This window comes from Nannospalax galili, unplaced genomic scaffold (assembly GCF_000622305.1).
Source record: "Nannospalax galili isolate Female #2095 unplaced genomic scaffold, S.galili_v1.0 scaffold183, whole genome shotgun sequence".
NCBI lineage: Eukaryota > Metazoa > Chordata > Mammalia > Rodentia > Spalacidae > Nannospalax > Nannospalax galili.
Genome location: NW_008350555.1, coordinates 1,932,509 through 1,952,833, shown reverse-complemented (window position 1 = coordinate 1,952,833; position 20,325 = coordinate 1,932,509). Strand labels below are relative to the sequence as shown.

Genomic DNA, 20,325 nt, shown 5'->3' with positions numbered 1-20,325 from the left:
ACAATGAACAAAGGGAGAAAGGACTTCTAGGCTAGCTGGGGCTACACGATAGAGACCCTGTCTCAAAAACCCCCCCCCCCCCAAAAAAAAAGTAGACTATGAAGCGTTCCTTCTTAATGAATGACAATATCACACTATAACATACCAACAGAACTTTAGCAGCATTTCACCAGATTCATCAAGAAAGTCTTCAATGGGAAATGTCAACTCCAGCAGTATTTTACAGTATTTTAAGTGCTGTAGTCTTTGAAATTAGATAAACAAAAACATGTAATTCCCTTAAGCTCTGCAGTTGCTATATATATAATTAGGCAGTGAGCTAAATGTGGCGGCAGGAATGAAGGTCAGTAGAACTGGCGGAGCTGGTATGCACACATGGATTCTTGGTTTTTTCTTTAATTTTTATTTTATGTGCACGAGTGTGTTGCCTGCATGTATGTAAGTAAGTGAACCTGTGTTGTGCAATGCCCGTGTCATGCAATGTCCACGGAGATCAAAAGGCGGCATTGGATCTCCTGGAACTGCAGTTATGGATGGTTGTTAGCCACTATGTGGGTGCTGAGGATCTAATCTGGGTTCTCTCCAAGAGCTGCTGAGGATCTAATCTGGGTCCTCTCCAAGAGCTGCTGAACCATCTCTCCAGTCCCTAGATTCCTGATTTTTAAAGATATTAACCTTTCTGCTAAAAATATACCTGGCCAAATTTTAGATTTTAAAAAAAAGTCTTCACTTTTGGCAAGTCTTAAACGTAGCCAAAGATACAGAAATATATTCTGACATGGAACACAGATTTAAAGGTTTTCTCCTTTGTTGAGAATCATGGCTCACATCCAGGAGGATGAGGTGAAAGAAATCACAAGTTTCAAGGCCAGCAGGAATTACACAGTGAGAACCAAGCCAGCCTGAGATATAAGACCTTGTCTCAAAAGTAAAACAAATCAAATTCTTCTTTCGTAAGAGTTTGTGAGGAGAAATGGGAGGAAATGAAAGTTATGTATAACAAATTCAGCCACACATTGGCAGGGAGGATCCTTGCCTTTACAATGACCTGTATTGTCATACAGGAACTTATTCTAAAAGGTACTGGTATCAGTTGTTAACAGACAGAAGACATATGAGCATCTAAGATATTTTCTTAAACTCAATCAAACTTCTAAAATTTTATACTTATTAACAACCAACTCTTAGATATTCACCAACAGCAAGCAGCAGGGAAATGGATTAGAGTTTAGGAATTCCAAGGGGAAAAAAAGGATTAAGCCCCCCAATTGTTATATCAGCAATACTATCAAGCAATTTCATTGGTATAGATCCCTCTTTGCTACAAAATAAAACTAAATGCTTAAAACTGCCACTTTAATAGAATCAATAGCTTTCCAGTTATCTTCAAACTACGTTCCAAGTTATTTAAACATACCCAAAGTGCCTACAAGGTATTTCATATTTAAAAGTAAAAACTACCTTAAAAAGGTTCATGTTTTAACTTTAGGTTTCCCAAATGTTCCTTATTCATTAACTAGAACTTGGTCTCGACTACGGGGCTTATTCCTCTCAAACAAGACCCAGATGGCGAGCACCCAGCTGCCAATGAGCAAGAGCATGGCTTGGAATTAAGCACTGATCCTGCGATCCAATCAAAGTTTGGCTAAGGCATTTACGCATTTATAGAGATGTGTCTTACTGGCTTGCTCATCCCTGGACAGCATTAGGAATGCTCCCCAGGTTATCATTTTCAAAACACAGTATATACTCAAAAAGTTACGAATTCAAAATGGGCATCGAACCATCCTTCTTAAATCTCAATGAGTAAAAACCAAACAAAAACAATGAACAAATAAACTAAAGGAAAGGATCCAACTACATGTAGATTTTACCTTTAAATGCGTATTAAATTATCTACATAGCCAGGTTGCTTCCCAGAGTCAGTGCTTATCTGGAGCACACTAAGCTTCAGAAACCAAGTGCTTATCACTGGAAAAGCAAGAATATAATTTGAAAGGAGGTATTTGTAGCATCTCTAATTATGGGTGTCCACAACCAAGGTCTTAAATGATTGCCAGATACTAGTGATTTCAGATGGGAAAGCCTTATGTAACCACCCTGCCTGCCTCAGAAAGAAGCAGGGGCACAGAAAGTCATGAAAGCAGCTTAAGCACCTACCAGCATACAGCGTAGAATAGCGCCAAGACCCAAGACAAACTTACATGGTAACTTACATGGCGGTGGGGACAAGCCATTTCGATTTAAAGTGCCCCCCATTAACACAAAGTTCATCTCCTCAGCTGAACACTGAAAGACTTCAACATATCTGTCCTTCATGGTTTTTTTATGGTACTTCTGTGCAGCCATAAATGCTCTGTCTGCAGACTTCATCTGGATAAAGGCATCTCCTGATGGGCGTCCCTGAGTACATGGGGGAAGAATAGAAACAAAAGGAGACTGTCTCCTTCAACAAGGAAATAAATGGTTTCTTACAAAACATGCAAAGTAACAATCACCCATGGTACTGACACATTTAGCCACAAAATCTGGGTGACAGTGTGATCCACTGAAATCTGATTTCCGTTTCATTACCTAATCACCAGAATTACCCACAAATCTTCAAGAAAAGGTTTTGAGAGCTCGTGGTTGAAAGCAATCCTTTTTGGTTGCTGTTAAATTAATATCATATTCACAGGATTTTGAAAAGGTCTCCTTGTGACTGTAGTTTCAAAAGACAGGATTATATATGGAGATTTTTTCCCCCTTCTGAAAAATCCGATTAAGAACCACTTCATTGAGAAAAGCTAGTTATGTACCCTCCCCTACAGGAAACTAAACAAACCCATGCTCGTTTTTAGCTCCTGGTCTGGGTCCCTCTCAGACCTGCCACATCCTCTTTTTGCTTGTCCCTCAGCTTAGGGGTGGGGGTAAGGAAGGCCTGGAGATGGGTGGCTATATAGCTGAACCATCTGCCTTGCAGAGACGCCAATCTCCCACACACCCTCACACATCCACCTTAAACTGCTCAAATACATGCTCAGAGACAGTTTGTACTTATAGTTAGTTAAAATTCTCCCCTTTAAGGGCAAGCCTCTAGGTTTTTGTTCCACAGATCTAAAATACCTTGCTAATATTTTACATGAATATTTTGGGCAGGAGAAAAGGATACAACCGGCTTATAGAACTACTTAAAGTTTGTTTTACATAGGTGGGTGTGGTGGTGCATGCCTTTAGTCCCAACACTAAAGGTAGATCTCTGTAAGTTCAAGGCCAGCCTGGTCTATATATCAAGTTCCAGACCAGCTGGGGCTACAGGGAGACCCTGTCTCAAAAATACCAAAAAAATAAAAATAAAAAAGTTTGTTTTACAAGCCTCTTAGGAAATATTCAATACAAATTGAATATTCCATGCCAGAAGAGGTGGCACACGCCTTCATTCCCAGCAGAGGCAGGTGGATCTCTGTAAGATGGGAGGCCAGCCTGTTCTACATAGTGAGTTCCAGGCCAGGTGGGGCTACAAGAAGACCCTGTCTCAAAAAGACCAAAAAAAAAAAAACAAAACCCAAAAACCACCACCAAATTATTACCATGCAAGTTACCATACTAAGGAAATTAGCAACAAAACCTATCCAAGATGGAAACCTGTATCTTCCAGGTAGCTAAGAGCTTGTCAATCATTGATAGAAGCATTTTTCTCTAGTGCAATGAAAACAAGTGGTCAAGGTCCTATGGGAGGCAAATCTGTCTACTGTTGTCAAAGTAATAGCTTCAAGGTTATTAGAAAACGGTGACTTGAAAGAAGTAATTCCCCGGTGATACCGACTGAAGGGTAATTCTATTTCAAAGAACTCCCTACCAGTGAAGCATGCTAGAGTTGTCAGATTCAAAAGGTATGTGGCTTCATGAAGTAAACGTTACTATTGGCATGTGCTAGGTTAGAAGACTACGCAAGGGCTCAAGAAGCTTGCTGTTGCCTTGTACCCAGTAATACATGCCTCCTAGTAAGGTAGTAGCATGGTTATAAAAATAATTCTCCATGTGAAAAAAAGAAATGGGAAATCAATAGTCAGGAAAACAATTTACTATTTCTATTATAAACCTGTATTCAATTCATAATCTAAAAACACTTTTGTCTTCCAAAATTACATAATTTTGCTTTTAACAAAGAATTCCAAAATTTTTAAGTTAGTTCTAGTTGGCTTATTAGTATCTGGAGTACAGGTGCTGGAACTATTGAGTACCTAATAGGATTAATTCTGTTTAATCAAAAATCAAGTGGCACCAACCTAGGAAATACTTCCTGACATACTGGAAGAATTCAGTTGGCCTTTGAGAAAGAGCTCTCAGCAATTATTCTTTAATGCAACTGAATTTAAAGTAACTCATTTGTAAAGTCTGTGAAGACAAAATATATCAGAACACAGGCATGCTCATTTGCTTCTGTATAGACGGTGACTGCTTTCACGCCACAACTGCAGAGTTGCACAGTGGCTCCAACAGGAAAATGTTGTATGTACTCATAATATATGCAATTCCGAGCTGATGCTTTGATTATGAGATAGAGTTCTGTGATCCTAGAATCAAAGCTGAATTTCATTTTCTCATACTAGCAGTAACCTCCTATTACAGTACATCCTAAAGACTTCGTATATTTAAAACTAAATCTTTTCTTAGCCTTATGTAAAACTTAAGAAAATTTTACTCTTTTATTATCATCAGAAACAATAAGCTTTCCAATAAAAACATCTTACCTGGTGATTCAATACCATGTGAACACCATGTGTTCGAATATCTGTAGAAAACTCCCCCAGGAAGTCCAAGATGTCCTCTATTGTGGCAGCATAGGGAAGACCTCGAAGACGTATACAGTCTCTTACATTGGTAGGGGGCACAAATTGCTGAGGTAGTACTGGAATAATGGGTGGGGTTGGAAGTGGAATAAGAGGGGCTGAGGAGAATCGATTCAGCACCTGAGCAAAAAGCAAACAGAAGTGAGTCAGACTCTTGCTACACCTATGCTGTCTATAGACCAGTACTAGATGGCTCAGGATCCTGTTCAAAATGCAGATTTTCTGGGGGATGGAGAACGTATCAGTTTAGAGCACATTTTAACACAAGGAAGTTCCTGAGTTAAATGAAGTCATGTCTCTACCACAGAAGTATTACAGAATATGAATCTGCTAAACAGGATCCTTGAGTAATTTATAAGCCAAATAAACTTTGAGAAGCAGTGATGAAGGGATCATGCATTTCCATTCTCAAAATGTGACATTCACTTCTATCAAATATGTAAGATAAGGCCAGGTGTGGTGGTGCATGCCTGTAATCCCAGCACTCAGAAGGTGGAGGCAAGAGGATTTCCCATTAGTTTGAGGCTAGTCTGCTCTGTATACAGAGTTCCATGACAGCCACAGTAAGACCCTGTCTTTAAAAAAACAAAAAACTAAAAACTGAGGCATACACTCTACAGAATACAATGAACTTACTATTGAGGCAGTGCCTATCTGGGTAAATGTATCACTACCTACCCTGGAACTGTATATAAAAAAATACAGACACACTGTTAGATGTGAACTTTTGTGGTAATTTATTCTATTTCATTGAATATACAGTATTCCCTTAATATTATCTTCACACTGCCACTCCAAAACCAGGGGGGGGGGAATCAAGAAAATGGCCTTATAAAGGGACCATTTGGCAAATAATTATTCTGAATAACATTAAAACATAATGCCACATAGAAACACAAAGAAAAACAAGACACAAAATGATAAACAGTAATTTAGCTCCCACATGAATTTAAGGCATTATCATGACAGATAATCTTCGGTATCTTGTAGATCAAGTGAATATCATCTGCCCAGAGAATGGAGGAGAGATCAGAGACATTTTGAAAATACGATCTAAGCAAGACCCACAAGTTTTTTTGTCCATTTTTGACTTTATAACATGCCAAGTACTTTAAGCTGGTCCCTGTGCAAATGCCCTTGTGGCATCCCCACATTTACCATGAAATCTAAGCATTACAGCCTTTGAAATTATTTACTTCCTTTTGTTTACATGCTATCTCAAATTCTGAAGCAATCAATCATAAATTGATCAAAGTGTTACAAGTACTTTTATGTAGAAATTTATCATAAGACAGCAAATCAAATGTACCATAGCAGAAGTTCCAAATCAATAATACTTCAGTGAGACATTAATTTCAAGATGTCAAAATTTAGGTCAAAAAGACATTAAATGGTGGTTTTAAAATAAAACAGGGAAATAAAAAATTTAAATGTATATATTTGGTTTTAAAATAAGGTAACAGTTACTACCTACTGGGTATGAGATCACATTTATTTTTTGGTGGTGTTTTTGTGTGTATGTGTTTTTTTGACAGGGTCTCCCTGTAGCCCCAGCTGACCTGGAACTCGCTATAGACCAGGCTGGCCTTGAACTCAGAGAGATCCACCTGCCTCTGCCTCCCAAGTGCTGCACCATGACCAGGCGTGCACCAGCACACCTGGCTTTTTTTTTTTGGTCTTTTTGAGACAGGGTCTCCCTGTAGTCCCAACTGACCTAGAACTCAATATGTAGATCAAGCTGGCCTAGAACTCAGATCTGCCTGCCTCTGTCTCTCAGGATTTATTTATTTTTATTTTATGTGTATCAGTGTTATGCCTGCATGCGTGTAAGTGCAGTGGTGTCTGCAGAGAACAGAAGAGGGTGTTAGATTTCTTGGAAATAGAGTTAGACTGTTAGCCACCATGTGGGTGCTGGGATCTGAACCCAGGTCTTTTGCAACAGCAGCCAGGGCTCTTGATCTCTGAGCCAGCTCTCCAGCCCCTCTTCAAGTTTTAATATTGTGAGTAGGGTTGTTATTAAAGATAAAGAGGAGAACTTAGCAAATATTAAATATGACAATATATGCAAAATTCCTCAGTACTACCCATTATTATTGCTGTTGCTTTTTAACATATATATTTTGAGAGAGGGTCATGCTACATAGGCCAGGCTGGCCTTAAACTTATGTTTTTCCACAGCATCTCAAGAGCTGGGACTATAGGTGTGCACTACCAAACCATTTTAAAATATTTTTATTAATTTCTTTCCTACATCTATTTAATTTCTGTTTAGGAAGTATCTACTAAGTAAACCTTAGTGCCGCAACTTAATAAAAGAAAAAATTTAAGGCAAAGGTTTTAATAGGCTCTCAAAAACAAACCTGCTGAACTTCAGCTGCTGTGCTCCTGAAGAGTTCAATGTATCTTTTACCCAGTAAGTCCTTATGTTTCCTCAATGCATTCTGTGCATATTCCTCACAAGCGAAGAGTACAAATGCATCCCCTGTTGGCCTACCATCCGGGTAGGTGACAAAGAGGATGCCTTCCTTTCCCCCAGTGATAGGGCAATGCTGTCCAAAGAAAGTCACCACTTCTTCAGCTGTAGCTGTGAAAGGCAGCCCCCTCATCCGCACAATGACTTGATTTTCCTTGGAGAGAAACTGGGCTACCTCATTGGATGTCCCTAGAGAAAATGATTAGAAAACATGGGGAGAAAAGTTACTAACTTAACCAAATTTAAGATGGGAAAATTCCTGGCTCACTGTGTGTGTGAGACAGAGAGAGAGTGTTTGTGTGTGCATGCACACACACGCTGCTGGGAATCAAACCCAGCACCTTAGCCTGCTAAGTGCTCTACCATTCAGTCACAGCCTCAGCATCCAAGATCCACCCTCCTACTGAATTCATGATGGTTCATGAGGTAACACCTACACTAGGACTCAGAATTCTCGGCCCCTAACATCTTTATAAAGCACCTCTCTTAGCTCAGGAAGCTGGCCAGACAGGTCAGAGAGCATCCACCCATTCTCATGGAGTTGTACTAAGTTACTAGACTAATTAAAGGCATACTGGTCCTAGGTGGGGATGAAGCTCAGTGGTAGAGTTCTTGTCTACGGCATAAGGCTTTGAGCTTAATGTCCAGCCACACAAGAACAAAAAGGAACAAATCCTAGATCCAAAATGACTGGTCTAGCCTTAGCTATTCTGGGCATGACTTTGTTCAAGCCTTAGTTTCCACATCTGTAAAAAACAACCAATTCATAAACTATGAGAATAAAGAAGGCTAAAACCTCTACAGTATACTGTTTGTTATTTCCTCATTACTTATTTTATGTGAATGTTTTGCGTAGAAGTACATAAGTGCATCTGTGTCTGCAATGCCTGTGGAGGTCAGAAGAGGGTATCAGACCCCTCAGACCCCCTACAACTGGAGTTATAGATGCTTGTTAGCAGCCATATGACTGGTGGGACTCAAACCCGGGTCCTCTGCAAGAGCAGACAGTGCTGTTAACCACTAAGCCATCTCTCCAGCCCTTCCGTATTACTTTTAATGGAAGTTTCTTAAGAATATAATGAATACAAGCCCAGCGTGGTCGTGCATGCCTGTAGCCCCAGCACCCAGGAGGCAGAGGCAGGTGGATCTCTGTGAGTTTGAGGCCAGCCTGGTCTACATAGTGAGTTCCAGGACAGCTGGGACTACAGGGAGACGTCTCAAAAAGACCAAAAAAAAAAAAAAAGAATATAATGAATACACACAGTTGCAATATTTGTCAACATTCTGAATAAACTAAAGCATCTTCTACAGCAGTACTATATAGGAAATGCATATCCTGCAAACACACACTAGCAACACTTTCTCTTAATTGAAAATTCTTATCACACTACTCAAATAGAATAAAATCCAGGCAACAATGTGTATTATTAAATATCCCCAATTTCCAATGTGTTTACCATGAAACCCCAGGATCCTGTTAAGTCCTCAGTAACTGCATACACTGTTGTTACCACCAATATTAACTACTACTTTGGAACGTCAGAAATATACTAGAAAACTGAAGTAAAAATATTCCTGTAGAAAATAAGATCGACAACTGAAAAAGATTCACCAGTACTGTATTATGCACGGATACAAATGTTCTCTTTATTTAAATGAACTCACTAGTATAATCTGACACTTTGCTAGAAGTCTATTTAAAAGGTATACATACAAAGCTGGGCGTGGTGGTGCATGCCTTTAATCCCAGCACTCGGGAGGCAGAGGCAGGCGGATCTCTGTGAGTTCAAGGCCAGCCTGGTCTACATAGTGAGTTTCAGGACAGCTGGGGCTACAGGGAGACCCTGTCTCAAAAAGACCAAAAAAACAAATAAATAAAAAAATAAAAATAAAATATTTACAAAGGTCTACAATTCTTAGACTAAGCTATCCTATGTTTAGAGATTTGCCCCAAAGAGCAGTACATACAAAGATACAAAAATATTCACTGCTCTAAGTTCAGTAAGGATGTACATAAACATGGTACAAATGATATTTATAATTAACAATCAAAACACTTAACATGAGATGTTCACAACATATTAAAACAAATGAAGAAATAAAACAAGCAACCTGAACAGAACCAAAGAAATTTACAAAATAGAGGTATAAAAACAATAAAAATCAGCCAGCCTGACAGAATGGCTATTTAAAAAAAAAAAAGTACTCCAAGGTTAAAGCAGAATTGCCTAGAGGCCACCCTGATTCACATAAGTTCCAGGCCAGCCTAAGCTACCATCTCAGAAAAAAAAAATCAAATGAGAAAAATCAAAATCAAAAAACAGAGAAATGAGTTATTTTTCTGTATCATTCTTTGGTTTTGGGGTTATAACTCGCTCAAAAACTATCTGAAGAGTTAATACCATCAAGATAAGTTATATACAGGTAGGAAAACATATGAAATGCATCATTTGCTTTACATTATATGCTAATGAATAGTTGGAAACTTGAAAAATTTAAAAACTTATGTTTCAGCCAGGCACATGTCTTTTAATCCTAGCATTCAGAAGGTAGAGACAGGATGATCTCTGTGAGACTGAGGCCAGCATGGTCTACATAGGAAGTTCTAGGCCATCTGGGGCTACAAGCAGACCTTGTCTCAAAAAAAAAAAAAAAAAGCAAAAAAAGGTTTAGTTATTTTGTGGGGTTAAGAGCACTGGCTGTCCTTACAAATGAATTAGGTTTGGTTCTCAGCAACCACAGGGTGGCTAACAACTGTAACTCCAGTTCCAAGGGATCCAACCCTCTCTTCTGGCCTCTGTAGGCATTGCATGCATGGGTGCACTTAGATATTTGCACGCAAAACACTCATAGGGCTGGAGAGATGACTCAGCGGTTAAGAACACTGGTTGTTCTTGCAGAAGACCTGGGTTCGAATCCCAGCACCCACATGGCAGCTAACAACTGTCCATAACTCCAGTCCCAAGGGATCCGACAGCCTCTTCTGACTTCCTAGGGCATTTCGTGACACAGGTACAGTTATCTACAAGCAGGCAATATGCATACACATAAAATGAAAATAAAATTTAAAAAACAAAAACCACTCATAAACAAAAAATTGAAAGCAACTAAATAAAAAAAGCCCAAACCTGTATTTCTTCTTCTAACCACATTTGTGTAAATACTACATACCCAAAAATACTAGATTGGGGCTGGTGAGGTATCTCAATAGATAAAAAGCACTTGTAGCACAAATGTAATGATGTGAATTTGATCCTCAGAACACACATAATCGTCGAAGGGGAGAACCAACTCCATAGTTATCCTAACCTCCACGTCACTGTGACAGCTGCATACACACAATACATACAATAATTTTTTTAAAACTGCCAAAAACACAAGAGACTAAGTATACAAAACTTTAGGTTGTTATTAAGGAAAACCATATTACATGAAAGGTACTCACCACCAGCAATTTTCAGAAAATCTTCACCTGTTGCTTTGTAAACCTAATAAAATAGAGACGTGAAAACAGTTTCTAAGCATTCTGTTAGGTGCTAATATGCCACTGAAGAGGTCAAGTGTGTCTGGCTGTGAACACGTACCTCAATATACCGAGTCCCCATGTGATGTTTGTGCCTCTGCAGGGCTAAGTCTCTGTGCTCCTCACTTACAAACCTAACCAACGCTTCTCCATTCCTTCGCCCCTGAGCATTCAGACAAAGTGCTGCACCTCCCCTTTAAAAGTAACAAAACATGGTAGGTAGGAAAAAAACACAGTGAGGAGAAATGATAGAAAACCCAGTACTCCATTGGGATTGAGTAAAACATTAAGTAAAGAAAACCAACTTGGCAATATTGAGTCCTTTGAAGAACCTTGCGATGTCTTGATCTGAAGACTGCCACGGTAAGCCTCGAGCCCTGACTACAGTGTTGTCATCGATAAGTTCCATCTTGCTGCTGTGAAGGAAACAGAATTTAAGTTGTCCCATTAACGCAAGGCGATTTGGCCTGGTTAAATATGAGTATTTATTTGGAGATCACACTGGCTCACAATCCTGACTCCTTTATAAACTGAAAACATGTTTGGAGACAGTTCAAAGAACTTGTTAAGGGTATCACTATAGAAAGTTGTCTGTGTAGATCCAATATACCTAGCTCACTCAGGAAACTACCTACCAGCTGAAGAGCTGCTTGCTTGTCATAAACTCAAAAATACGTAAGATCAATTTATAGGAAGCAAAATTCTCTCAGTACCCTCATGACCTTACAAAGAACCAAGGTTGTTTTTGTTTTGCTTTGAGGCAACATTTCAATATACCGCCCAGGTTGACCTTGAATGTAAGATCCTCTGGCTCCGCCTCCCAAGTACTGGGATCACTGGCCTGAGCCACCATATCTAGACCAAGGAAGATGGATGTTAGTGCTTTCTCAGATCTGCCCAACACATACAAAGGAGTTAAATCTGGCTTGGCAGCAAGGATCATCAGAACAGAGCTGCAATTAACCCACACTGGGAATGTGTGCATGTGGTCAGAAGTCTGCCACTAAAATCTCTCCCCTGTCAAACTGGAGCACCATCACAGGGTGTTTATGGAAACACCCGGGAGTCTCCACACCTTAGTGAGTCACTTGCAAATCACCTATTATACGTTTTGACACCTTTCAATGCTGTTTCTCATGTTCATAATTTCAGTAATCCCAGGACATTTTCCTAATGAGTCACTTTCTCAACAACTAAATCAGCTTTAGTGATCTCCATTAGCAAAGCTGTGAAAAGTTTCTATTCATCATCAGGTACCAGACAATCTCATGCAACACATGACAGCAACTGATGAACATAACCATGTCTACCTATATCACAAACAGAAATACCACCCCTCAGACTCCTCTTTAGATGTCTTTGCTCTAAAATAGACACGGTAACATATCCCAGTAAAAATCAAGCGGACTTTTAAAATGTATGTGTATGTATGAGTTTATGTGCCTGTGGCTTGAGGCCAGAGGATGTCAGAACTGAAATTAAAGGCAGTTGTGAGCTGTCTGATGTGACACTGGGAACCAAACCAGTGTTTTCTTGTTCTCTTTAAAAGCAGTAAGTGCTTTTAACCACTGAGCCATCTCCCCATCTCCCTCCAGCTCCTCAAGAATTCTTTTCCTTGTTTTTTTTTTTTGGGGGGTGGGGGGCTGGCATTCACTGTGTATCCCTGGCCTGGAACTCACTATGTAGATCAGGCTGGCCTTGAACTAAGAGATTTGTCTGCTTTCTGCCTCCAGAGTCCTGGGACTAAAGGCATGTGTCACTACTCCAGGCCCTCAAGAGTTCTTTTAAAGTCTTCTACTTTTCCTTTGGAAGGGCTGGGCACATATGAAGAAACTAAAGTGAAAAATTACAAATTGAATGCAGGATGTATCTAAATCATTGAGAAGTTAAAGATCCCAATACTTCATTCAATTTTAATCTCAATTCACAAGCTCAAGCTTAAGCAACAGATAACCTAAAAATAACAGCAACAGAAAACTTTGATGAAATTACTAATATACAAAGGGATTTAAATGCCATAATATGAATAGGAACGAATTTTAAAGGTTCAAACGAATAGTGTTAATTACTCACCAAGTGCCACTTTCAAATTTGTAGTTTACTCTCTCTGGGTCTGAAAACCTGTGATCTAAAAGTGAGAACATACAAGTCATCATCTTAGCTACCAGAGAACCAAACCAGGAAAAGAAACCGAAAGTGTAGATGAGGGAAAGATAAAGGGATCAAATCCTAGCACTACATCATCACAATAATAATACTCACTGTAAGGCTCTGAGATCATTGCCAAAATTACATTCCCCATATCTTCAACTTGAGAGGCTCCATACCGAGAGACTGAACCATTCTTCTCAAAGTTTAAACCTAGGAGGCAAAGCTAAGGAAACAGTTTGGAGAGGTAAAATGAAGTTACTGCTAACCATAAATTAAACTTCTAGAGTCAAAAGGCCAGGCAAAATTCTTTAGATGACTATTTTTCATCAGCAAGGACTACATCCCCACTCCCTGATGTCCTTTACTATCAACTTTATCCTGGGGTATTACCAACAGCAAATGTGGAACTGGTCATGGATCAGCAATTCAAATGACTTCTTGTTCTAGGGACCCAGGTTTGGTCCCCAGCACCCACATGGGGGGCTGACCACCATCTGCAACTCCAACTCCAGGGTATCCAACACCCTCTTCAGATGTTTACAGGCACTGCATGCTCAGGTGCACTTACATACTTGCAGGCAAAAACTCATACACATAAATATAAAATAAAAACCAACAAAATTAATTAGAAGCCTTCACCTATCTATTATACACACAAAACAATGACCATGCAACTTAAAGATACCATGTCAGTTAAAACCAGGAGGTACTAACAAGTTATTTTGACCTACTGTTTGCAATAGATACCTCAGATTACTAATAACATTATGCTACTTTTACTCAAAACTTCTCCTCCAGAATACTTTTAGAACCCTATACGATATTGCATCTTCAATGGTAGTACACACAAACGCTAGTTCTTTTGAAAATATTTTTTATTTGGGGGCTGGAGAGATGGCTTAGCAGTCAAGAACACTGACTGCCCTTGCAGAGGACCCAGTTTCACTTCCCAGCAACCAGATGATGGCTAACAACCATACATAACTGCAGTTCTAGGAGATCTGACACCCTCATCTGACCTCTACAGGCATTGTATGGCATGGGTGCACTTACATACATGCAGGCAATACATTCACACAAATAAAAATATTTTTAAATTCTTAATTCTTTTCTATTTTATGTGTATGAGTGCTTGGCCTGCATGTATGTGTGCAACATGCATGTAATGCCCACAGAGGCCAAAAAAGAATATTGGCTCCCCTAGAATTATGGACAGCTGTTAGCCACCATATGAGTTCTGGAGAGTGAATCCAGGTCCTCTGCAAGGGCAGTCAGTGCTCTTAACCACTGAGCCATCTTTCCAGCCCCACAAATGCTAATTCTCTGAAATCAAAATTTAGCAGTAACTCAATCACTCTGAGCCAATAATAGCAAGTGTGTTTTGAGACGGGGTCTCACTACATTGCCCAGGCTGATCGGGTCTGCCTCAAGGAATCTTCCAGTGTGCTACAGCAGCCCAAGAGCTGAGAATACAGGTGCACAGCAGTTCTAATGTTTTTTGACCATGTTTTCATAAACATGTTTATGAAATAAACCAAGAAATATGTTTTCTACATTTTATTTTTATTTTGCCTTTTGTTTTAAGACAGGGTCTCCCTGTAGGCACAGCTGGCCTGGACTCACCATGGAGACCAGTTGGCCTCAAACTCAGAGATCCAACTGCCTCTGCCTCCTGAGTGCTGGGATTAAAGGCATGCACTCGCCATTTTGTATTATGTAAACCACAATAACTTTTTAAAGCATATTGTTTTTTTTGTTTGTTTGTTTTGTTTTTGTCTTTTTGAAGTAGGGTCTCCCTGGATCCCAGCTGTCCTAGAACTTACTATGTAGACCAGGCTGGCCTTGAACTCACAGAGATCTGCCTGCCTCTGCCTCCCAAGTGCTGGGACTACAGGTGTGCGCCACCTATTTGTGGGTATACATGTGATGTTTTGCTCTGAAAACTGGCATTCACTCTGAGTTCTTGTACTATGGTGCATGTATGGAGATCAGAGGACAACTTTCAGAAAATTGTTTTCTCCTTCAAACAAATTGGTCCTAGGGAGTGAATTCAGGTTGTCAGGCTCGGTGGCAGGTGCCTTGACCTGCTGGCCTACAATAAAATTTTAACAGTAAAATGCCCATCAAAGATATTACTATGAGAATGCATTTTTTCTCTATAGTTTAAGATGAAAGCACCCATCTGGGTGGTACTTATATCTGCCTTATTTTATTCAGTTTTGTAGCTAGGATTAATATTTTAAAAGTTGTTTTTATTTTATGTGCATGAGTATATCCCCTGCAAGGATTTGCACCAATGTTGTGCAAATGCCCACAGAAGTCAGAAGATGGCATCAGATCCCCTGGAACTGGAGTTATGGATGACTGTTAGTTGCCATGTGGGTGTTGGGAACTGAAGCTGGGTTCTCTGCAAGAGCAGCCAGCAATCTTAACTGCTAAGCCATCACTCCAGCCCCATAAGTAGTATTTATAAAGGTTAAAGATGTAAAAAGAAATGGCCCTTTATGTACTATTTAGTGCAGAGCAGGAGGATGCAAAGATGAAGCAATTCAGCATACTCTCACAGCCAATCAGAAGAATTAATTCCATTCTGTTTAAAACCACTTTCCATTTTCCTCAACTTCCCTTCTTTTCTCAGTAAAGATAGTAAGTAGCAAATTAGTTAATCCTACTAAACTTTAGCTCATCTATAAAGCTAAAGCCACAATAATCTTTACTCTAGGTTTTTTGTGATAATTAAATTACATTTTTAAAAAAGCCCGAACTCAGAACAGACATTTACATAAGGTATGTGTATCCCCCTCTTCCTACACTCCCAAATAACCAGAAAGCTGGAATAGTAGACCATGCCCATACTCTTGCCTCTGCATTTCTACTGACTGGTGAGAAAGAAGTGTGTGAGAGATCACAAAGTCAGTTCTAGGAGATGCTCAAGCAGGACCAATGTTGACCAACTGGGATTAAAGGCTATCATGTGCAGGAGGTACTACGTGGTATTTAGGAACCCAGCATCATCTTCAAGAATAACAAGACCGAAACCCCAGAGCCAAGAGATGAAGACACTGAAGAGAGACTGTTGGCCCATCTCAACTTTGCCACTCAACAATTGTTACCAGCTCTGTAGTTGTAATAATGTATTCAGCATTGAATGGACCCATAATGATGTAAAACTAATCCAAGGAATGGAAACCAGCCCTACTGGATGAGTCACACTTCTCAGCCTTAGTACTTGCTCGATGTGCAGGCTGCACAGTACTTTGTTGGAAGGGGAAGTTTTCTGTACACTGCAGGAGTTTCAACGGTATGTTGTCCTCTTACCCCTCATCCCATTTTTTTAAAAAATTTATTTATTACTTTTATTTTATGTGTATGAGTATATTGCTTGCATGTAGGTAAGTGCACCCATGTCATGCAATGCCCTCAGAGGACAGAAGAGGCCATCAGATCCCCTGGAACTGGAGTTATGGACAGTTGTTAGCTGCCATGTGGCCATCGGATCCCCTGGAACTGGAGTTATGGACAGTTGTTAGCTGCCATGTGGGTATTGGAATTCAAACCCGGGTCTTCTGCAAGAACCACCAGTGTTCTTAACCACTGAGCCATCTCTCTAGCCTTGCCCCCTTGCAATCCTATTTTTTTTTTTTTTTTTTTTTTTGGTTTTTTTGAGACAGGGTCTCCCTGTAGCCCCAGCTGTCCTCGAACTCACTATGTAGAGCAGGCTGGCCTTGAACTCACAGAGATCCGCCTGCCTCTGCCTCCCAAGTGCTGGAATTAAAGGCATGTACCACCACGCCCAGCACAATCCCATTTTTATGAAAACTAAACATGTATCCAGGCACGCAAAAATCACTCCAGGGTTAGGACCACTGTTGCCATTTAATAGTTCCCAACAGCTCCAACTTCACCCTTTACCATTTGTTCATTTCAAAGAGAAGGTTCTCATCCCAGAAGACATTCATTAGAAAGAGAATTTGGGAGGCTAGAAAAATGGCTCAGTGCTTAAGGATACTGGTTTCTCTTGCAGAAGACCTGGGTTCAGTTCCCAACACCCACACCACCATCTGTAATGCCAATTCAAGGGGATCCAAAGCCCTCTTCAGGCCTCCACAGGCATTGCATACACATGAAACACTCATACACATAAAAAATACATTTTTAAAAGGAAAGATTTGAGAAAATTACCCAAGGAAGCACTGAATAAAGACCAGCATGATGCTGGGTCAAGATGGGATGTAAAAGCCTATGGGCTAATACATATGGGAAACCTACAGACAAGCATGTATTTCCAGTAAAGTTGGTCCTGGCTCCACAGATCATGGAGCCAGAATAAAGAACAGATTTTACATTGTTAAAGGAACAAAAAAAAAGACATACTATGTGAAAAATAGACCCTAAATTTCAGTTATTTGGCCATTTGCTGACTGCTGACCTAAGGAATGGAGGTCACCAAAAGATAGGCCAAATACAGATATGTACATAGCATGCTTACCACATCCTCCTAACTTTCCATCCTGGGACAGAATTCTTGAGAAGGGTAAGTTAGGTTTGGAGAAATAGGGAGGATAAAAAGATACTTTATTCAAATGGCTCATGTTTCTCTTCTATAAATGCTCAACTACATTCTCTATAACGTACTTTTACTGTCTTAACTCCTTTTCCAACATGAAAACCACCACCTGCAGCAAGGCCTTCCCTAGCTGCTCCAGACCGGAAGCAGCAACTGTGTCAGAAATACTCCCTCTAGAAAACTGCATTCTTCGTAAGCGTATTACACATTTCCCAAGCATGGACTTCACCCTCCTTTGATCACTTTCACTCATCCTCAACTTTTGTCCTCTGGAACTATACTGTACTAATGCTGAGTAAACAAAGATGGAAATGGACTGTATCCTCAGGGTGTGCACAGCCTACCTGAGAGACTTGAAGTTGTTGAGTTCCTTCAGAGGTCTGCAGGAGAGTACAGGTGCTGGCATCCTAGCTATTTATGTATAGGTTTGCAGTCTGCCTCCAAGCTCCAGGAAAAATCAGGAAGCACTATCCCTGCAGCCTCCTGCTCGAATCATGAAAAAGAGGCAGAAACAGACTTCAACCACATGAAGGTGGGTCCACCTACAGAGGACCCCATCAGAAGAGACAGATTCAGATTGTTGGTTTCATGCTCAGGTTTGGTATTTCCTAATCCTAACTCCTAATGATTTAAAAATTTTTATATTATGATTGAACAGATCAACTATATACCTATAAAAGAATTCTCTAGATAGATATTTATCATCAGATTGTAATAAAACTATTTAAAGTCCCAGAAACACACACACACACACACACACACACACACACACACACACAGAGGCATAAAGGCATTTGAAACACTGTTTTTTGGAGGTGTGCATTTCTTGTAATTTTCACCATAATCCCACTAGGCAGAAGAGAGGAAAGATGAAATACTGTGATGTAGCAATATTCCCTAACTCAGTTCCTGGCTAGTGGATAATGGCACTCGAGTTATAATACAGCTATGTTTTGACTGTAAGTCTTAAGAAAGCTTTGCTCAGTTTTCCTACTTTGAACAATTTGAAAATTTATAGATAAAAGTGAAAGAAAAAGATCAAATAGTAAAGTCTCCCACCTGTGTTGAAATAGGTAAGTAGCTGAAGAAACATTTTACTAAATTCTCCTTCTGAATTAAGAATATGTCACTGGCATGTGGTTAATGTGGTTCCATATAACATGTACCAACATGTTTCCCTTTGAGCCACAGAAACCAGTAGCTTTAAGCTGTATCAACTTTTAAAAGTCAACTTGACCTGCTACATGCCCAAACCACCTCCTTGTGCTCATGCACGCCCGCGCACACACACACACACACACACACACACACACACACACACACACACACAGAGGCACGAACACCATACATATGCAAAAAATAAGATCTTGTGGCTGAATTTTTTATAGGTGATACACAGTATCTTTATGGTAGACATTTTTAGCATAGATACAAAAATATAAAAGTTTAAATCCTTGTGGTTGTTGTTAAGGTTCAGATAGCCCTGCCCGCTCACCAACAGGATCCCAAGGACTTCTCATGCTCCTGAGAAAAGGGAACCTAGCTGATAAGCACCTTGGTCTTTGAAGTCAAGAGAAGCAGATTTTTCTCCACTATTTGGCCAATACAGCAGGCTTCCCCTTTGATCCCTAAAGAGGACAGGTTTTAACAGCCCTGCTCTCCCACTCCCTGCCAACTTTAAAAGAAAATACATCTTCCCACCTTCTGCAGGAAGCAGAAGCCTCCCTTTTAAAAGACCCCAGCTCAGACATTTTCTCTGCCCGGAAGGGAATCTGTCCCATGTGTTCCTTTGCTAATAAACCCTATTTTGATGGAGTTTTAGCTGTTCCTCTGTGCCTCATCATCCATTCACTTGTTCTCCACCAACTTTTTACCTATCAGGGCATACCTTCGGGAATGCCTGGGGGATTTCCTGAGAGGCTTAACTGAGGGGAAGGACCCACTCTGAAGTGAATGGCACCACTTCATGGGATGGGGGGAGAAAAGAGGAGAAAAGAGAGAGCTAGCCTGCTGCAAGAATTCCTCTCTCTGCTTAATCCATATGGAGATGTGAGCAAACAGCCTCCAGTGCCCACTGCCTTGCCAACCCTGCCGTGAACTGCACCCTCTCGAACTGTAAGCCAAAATACCTCTTTCCTCCAGGAAGTAGCTTTCTGTCAGATGTTCTGTCACAGCAATGAGAATGACAGTCTCTTTGAGAAATTTCCTACCCCAACAGCACAATGAAAGTGCCCTGGGCATGGGTGAGTCTGTAGCAAGAAGCTTCACAGGCATGGAGGGTAAATCTATACACAGAATAAACACCCTCCCAGTGATGATAAATTCCTGAGACTCCCATGATGGAGGGAGGGGATATAAAGACACCAACTTCCCCACAAGGAGCTGGCTGTTATCTGGGCCAGATAAGGGCTCTGCATTGCTGTCTTCTGGTGGCAGGGTGGACACTCAGCAGTGACACAATCAGCCAGTCTTGTTGAGGTCAAGCCCATGTGCTGAACCCAAGTTGAGCCTACTGCTTCCCTACCTGACTACCTACACAGGACCACGAATCAGCCCCTGGATGGCTGGGCACAGGCTGATGTCCTGAGCTGGCCTGGTTTCCTCAGTGAGATCCTGCTGCTCACCTGGAAAACACAGATGACACGATTCACCCCTCAGACAGACAGATCAAGACAAAGGCAGAGCTGTTCTGCAATATCTTGCACAGAGACGAACCAGGACTATCAACATCCAGTCATACACACACACACACACACACACACACACACACACACACACA

At 40.5% G+C, this 20,325-nt stretch overlaps 1 protein-coding gene across 3 annotated transcripts in view; it reads right to left on the bottom strand.

Moving 5' to 3' along the window:
- Esrp1 (epithelial splicing regulatory protein 1) overlaps positions 1–20,325 on the bottom strand; it is a 66,868-nt gene that overhangs the window by 29,901 nt on the left and 16,642 nt on the right. For 2 of the 3 annotated variants that reach the window (XM_029570809.1, XM_029570810.1), the window contains exons 5-12: positions 13,091–13,189; positions 12,902–12,956; positions 11,134–11,244; positions 10,890–11,022; positions 10,751–10,793; positions 7,193–7,494; positions 4,734–4,952; positions 2,205–2,403 (exon numbers count right to left, since the gene is read on the bottom strand). In XM_029570809.1, the coding sequence (XP_029426669.1) occupies positions 2,205–2,403; positions 4,734–4,952; positions 7,193–7,494; positions 10,751–10,793; positions 10,890–11,022; positions 11,134–11,244; positions 12,902–12,956; positions 13,091–13,189 (1,161 nt within the window). The remainder of the gene's footprint in view (positions 1–2,204; positions 2,404–4,733; positions 4,953–7,192; positions 7,495–10,750; positions 10,794–10,889; positions 11,023–11,133; positions 11,245–12,901; positions 12,957–13,090; positions 13,190–20,325) is intronic. The other variant, XM_008847840.3, reaches the window with a different exon arrangement.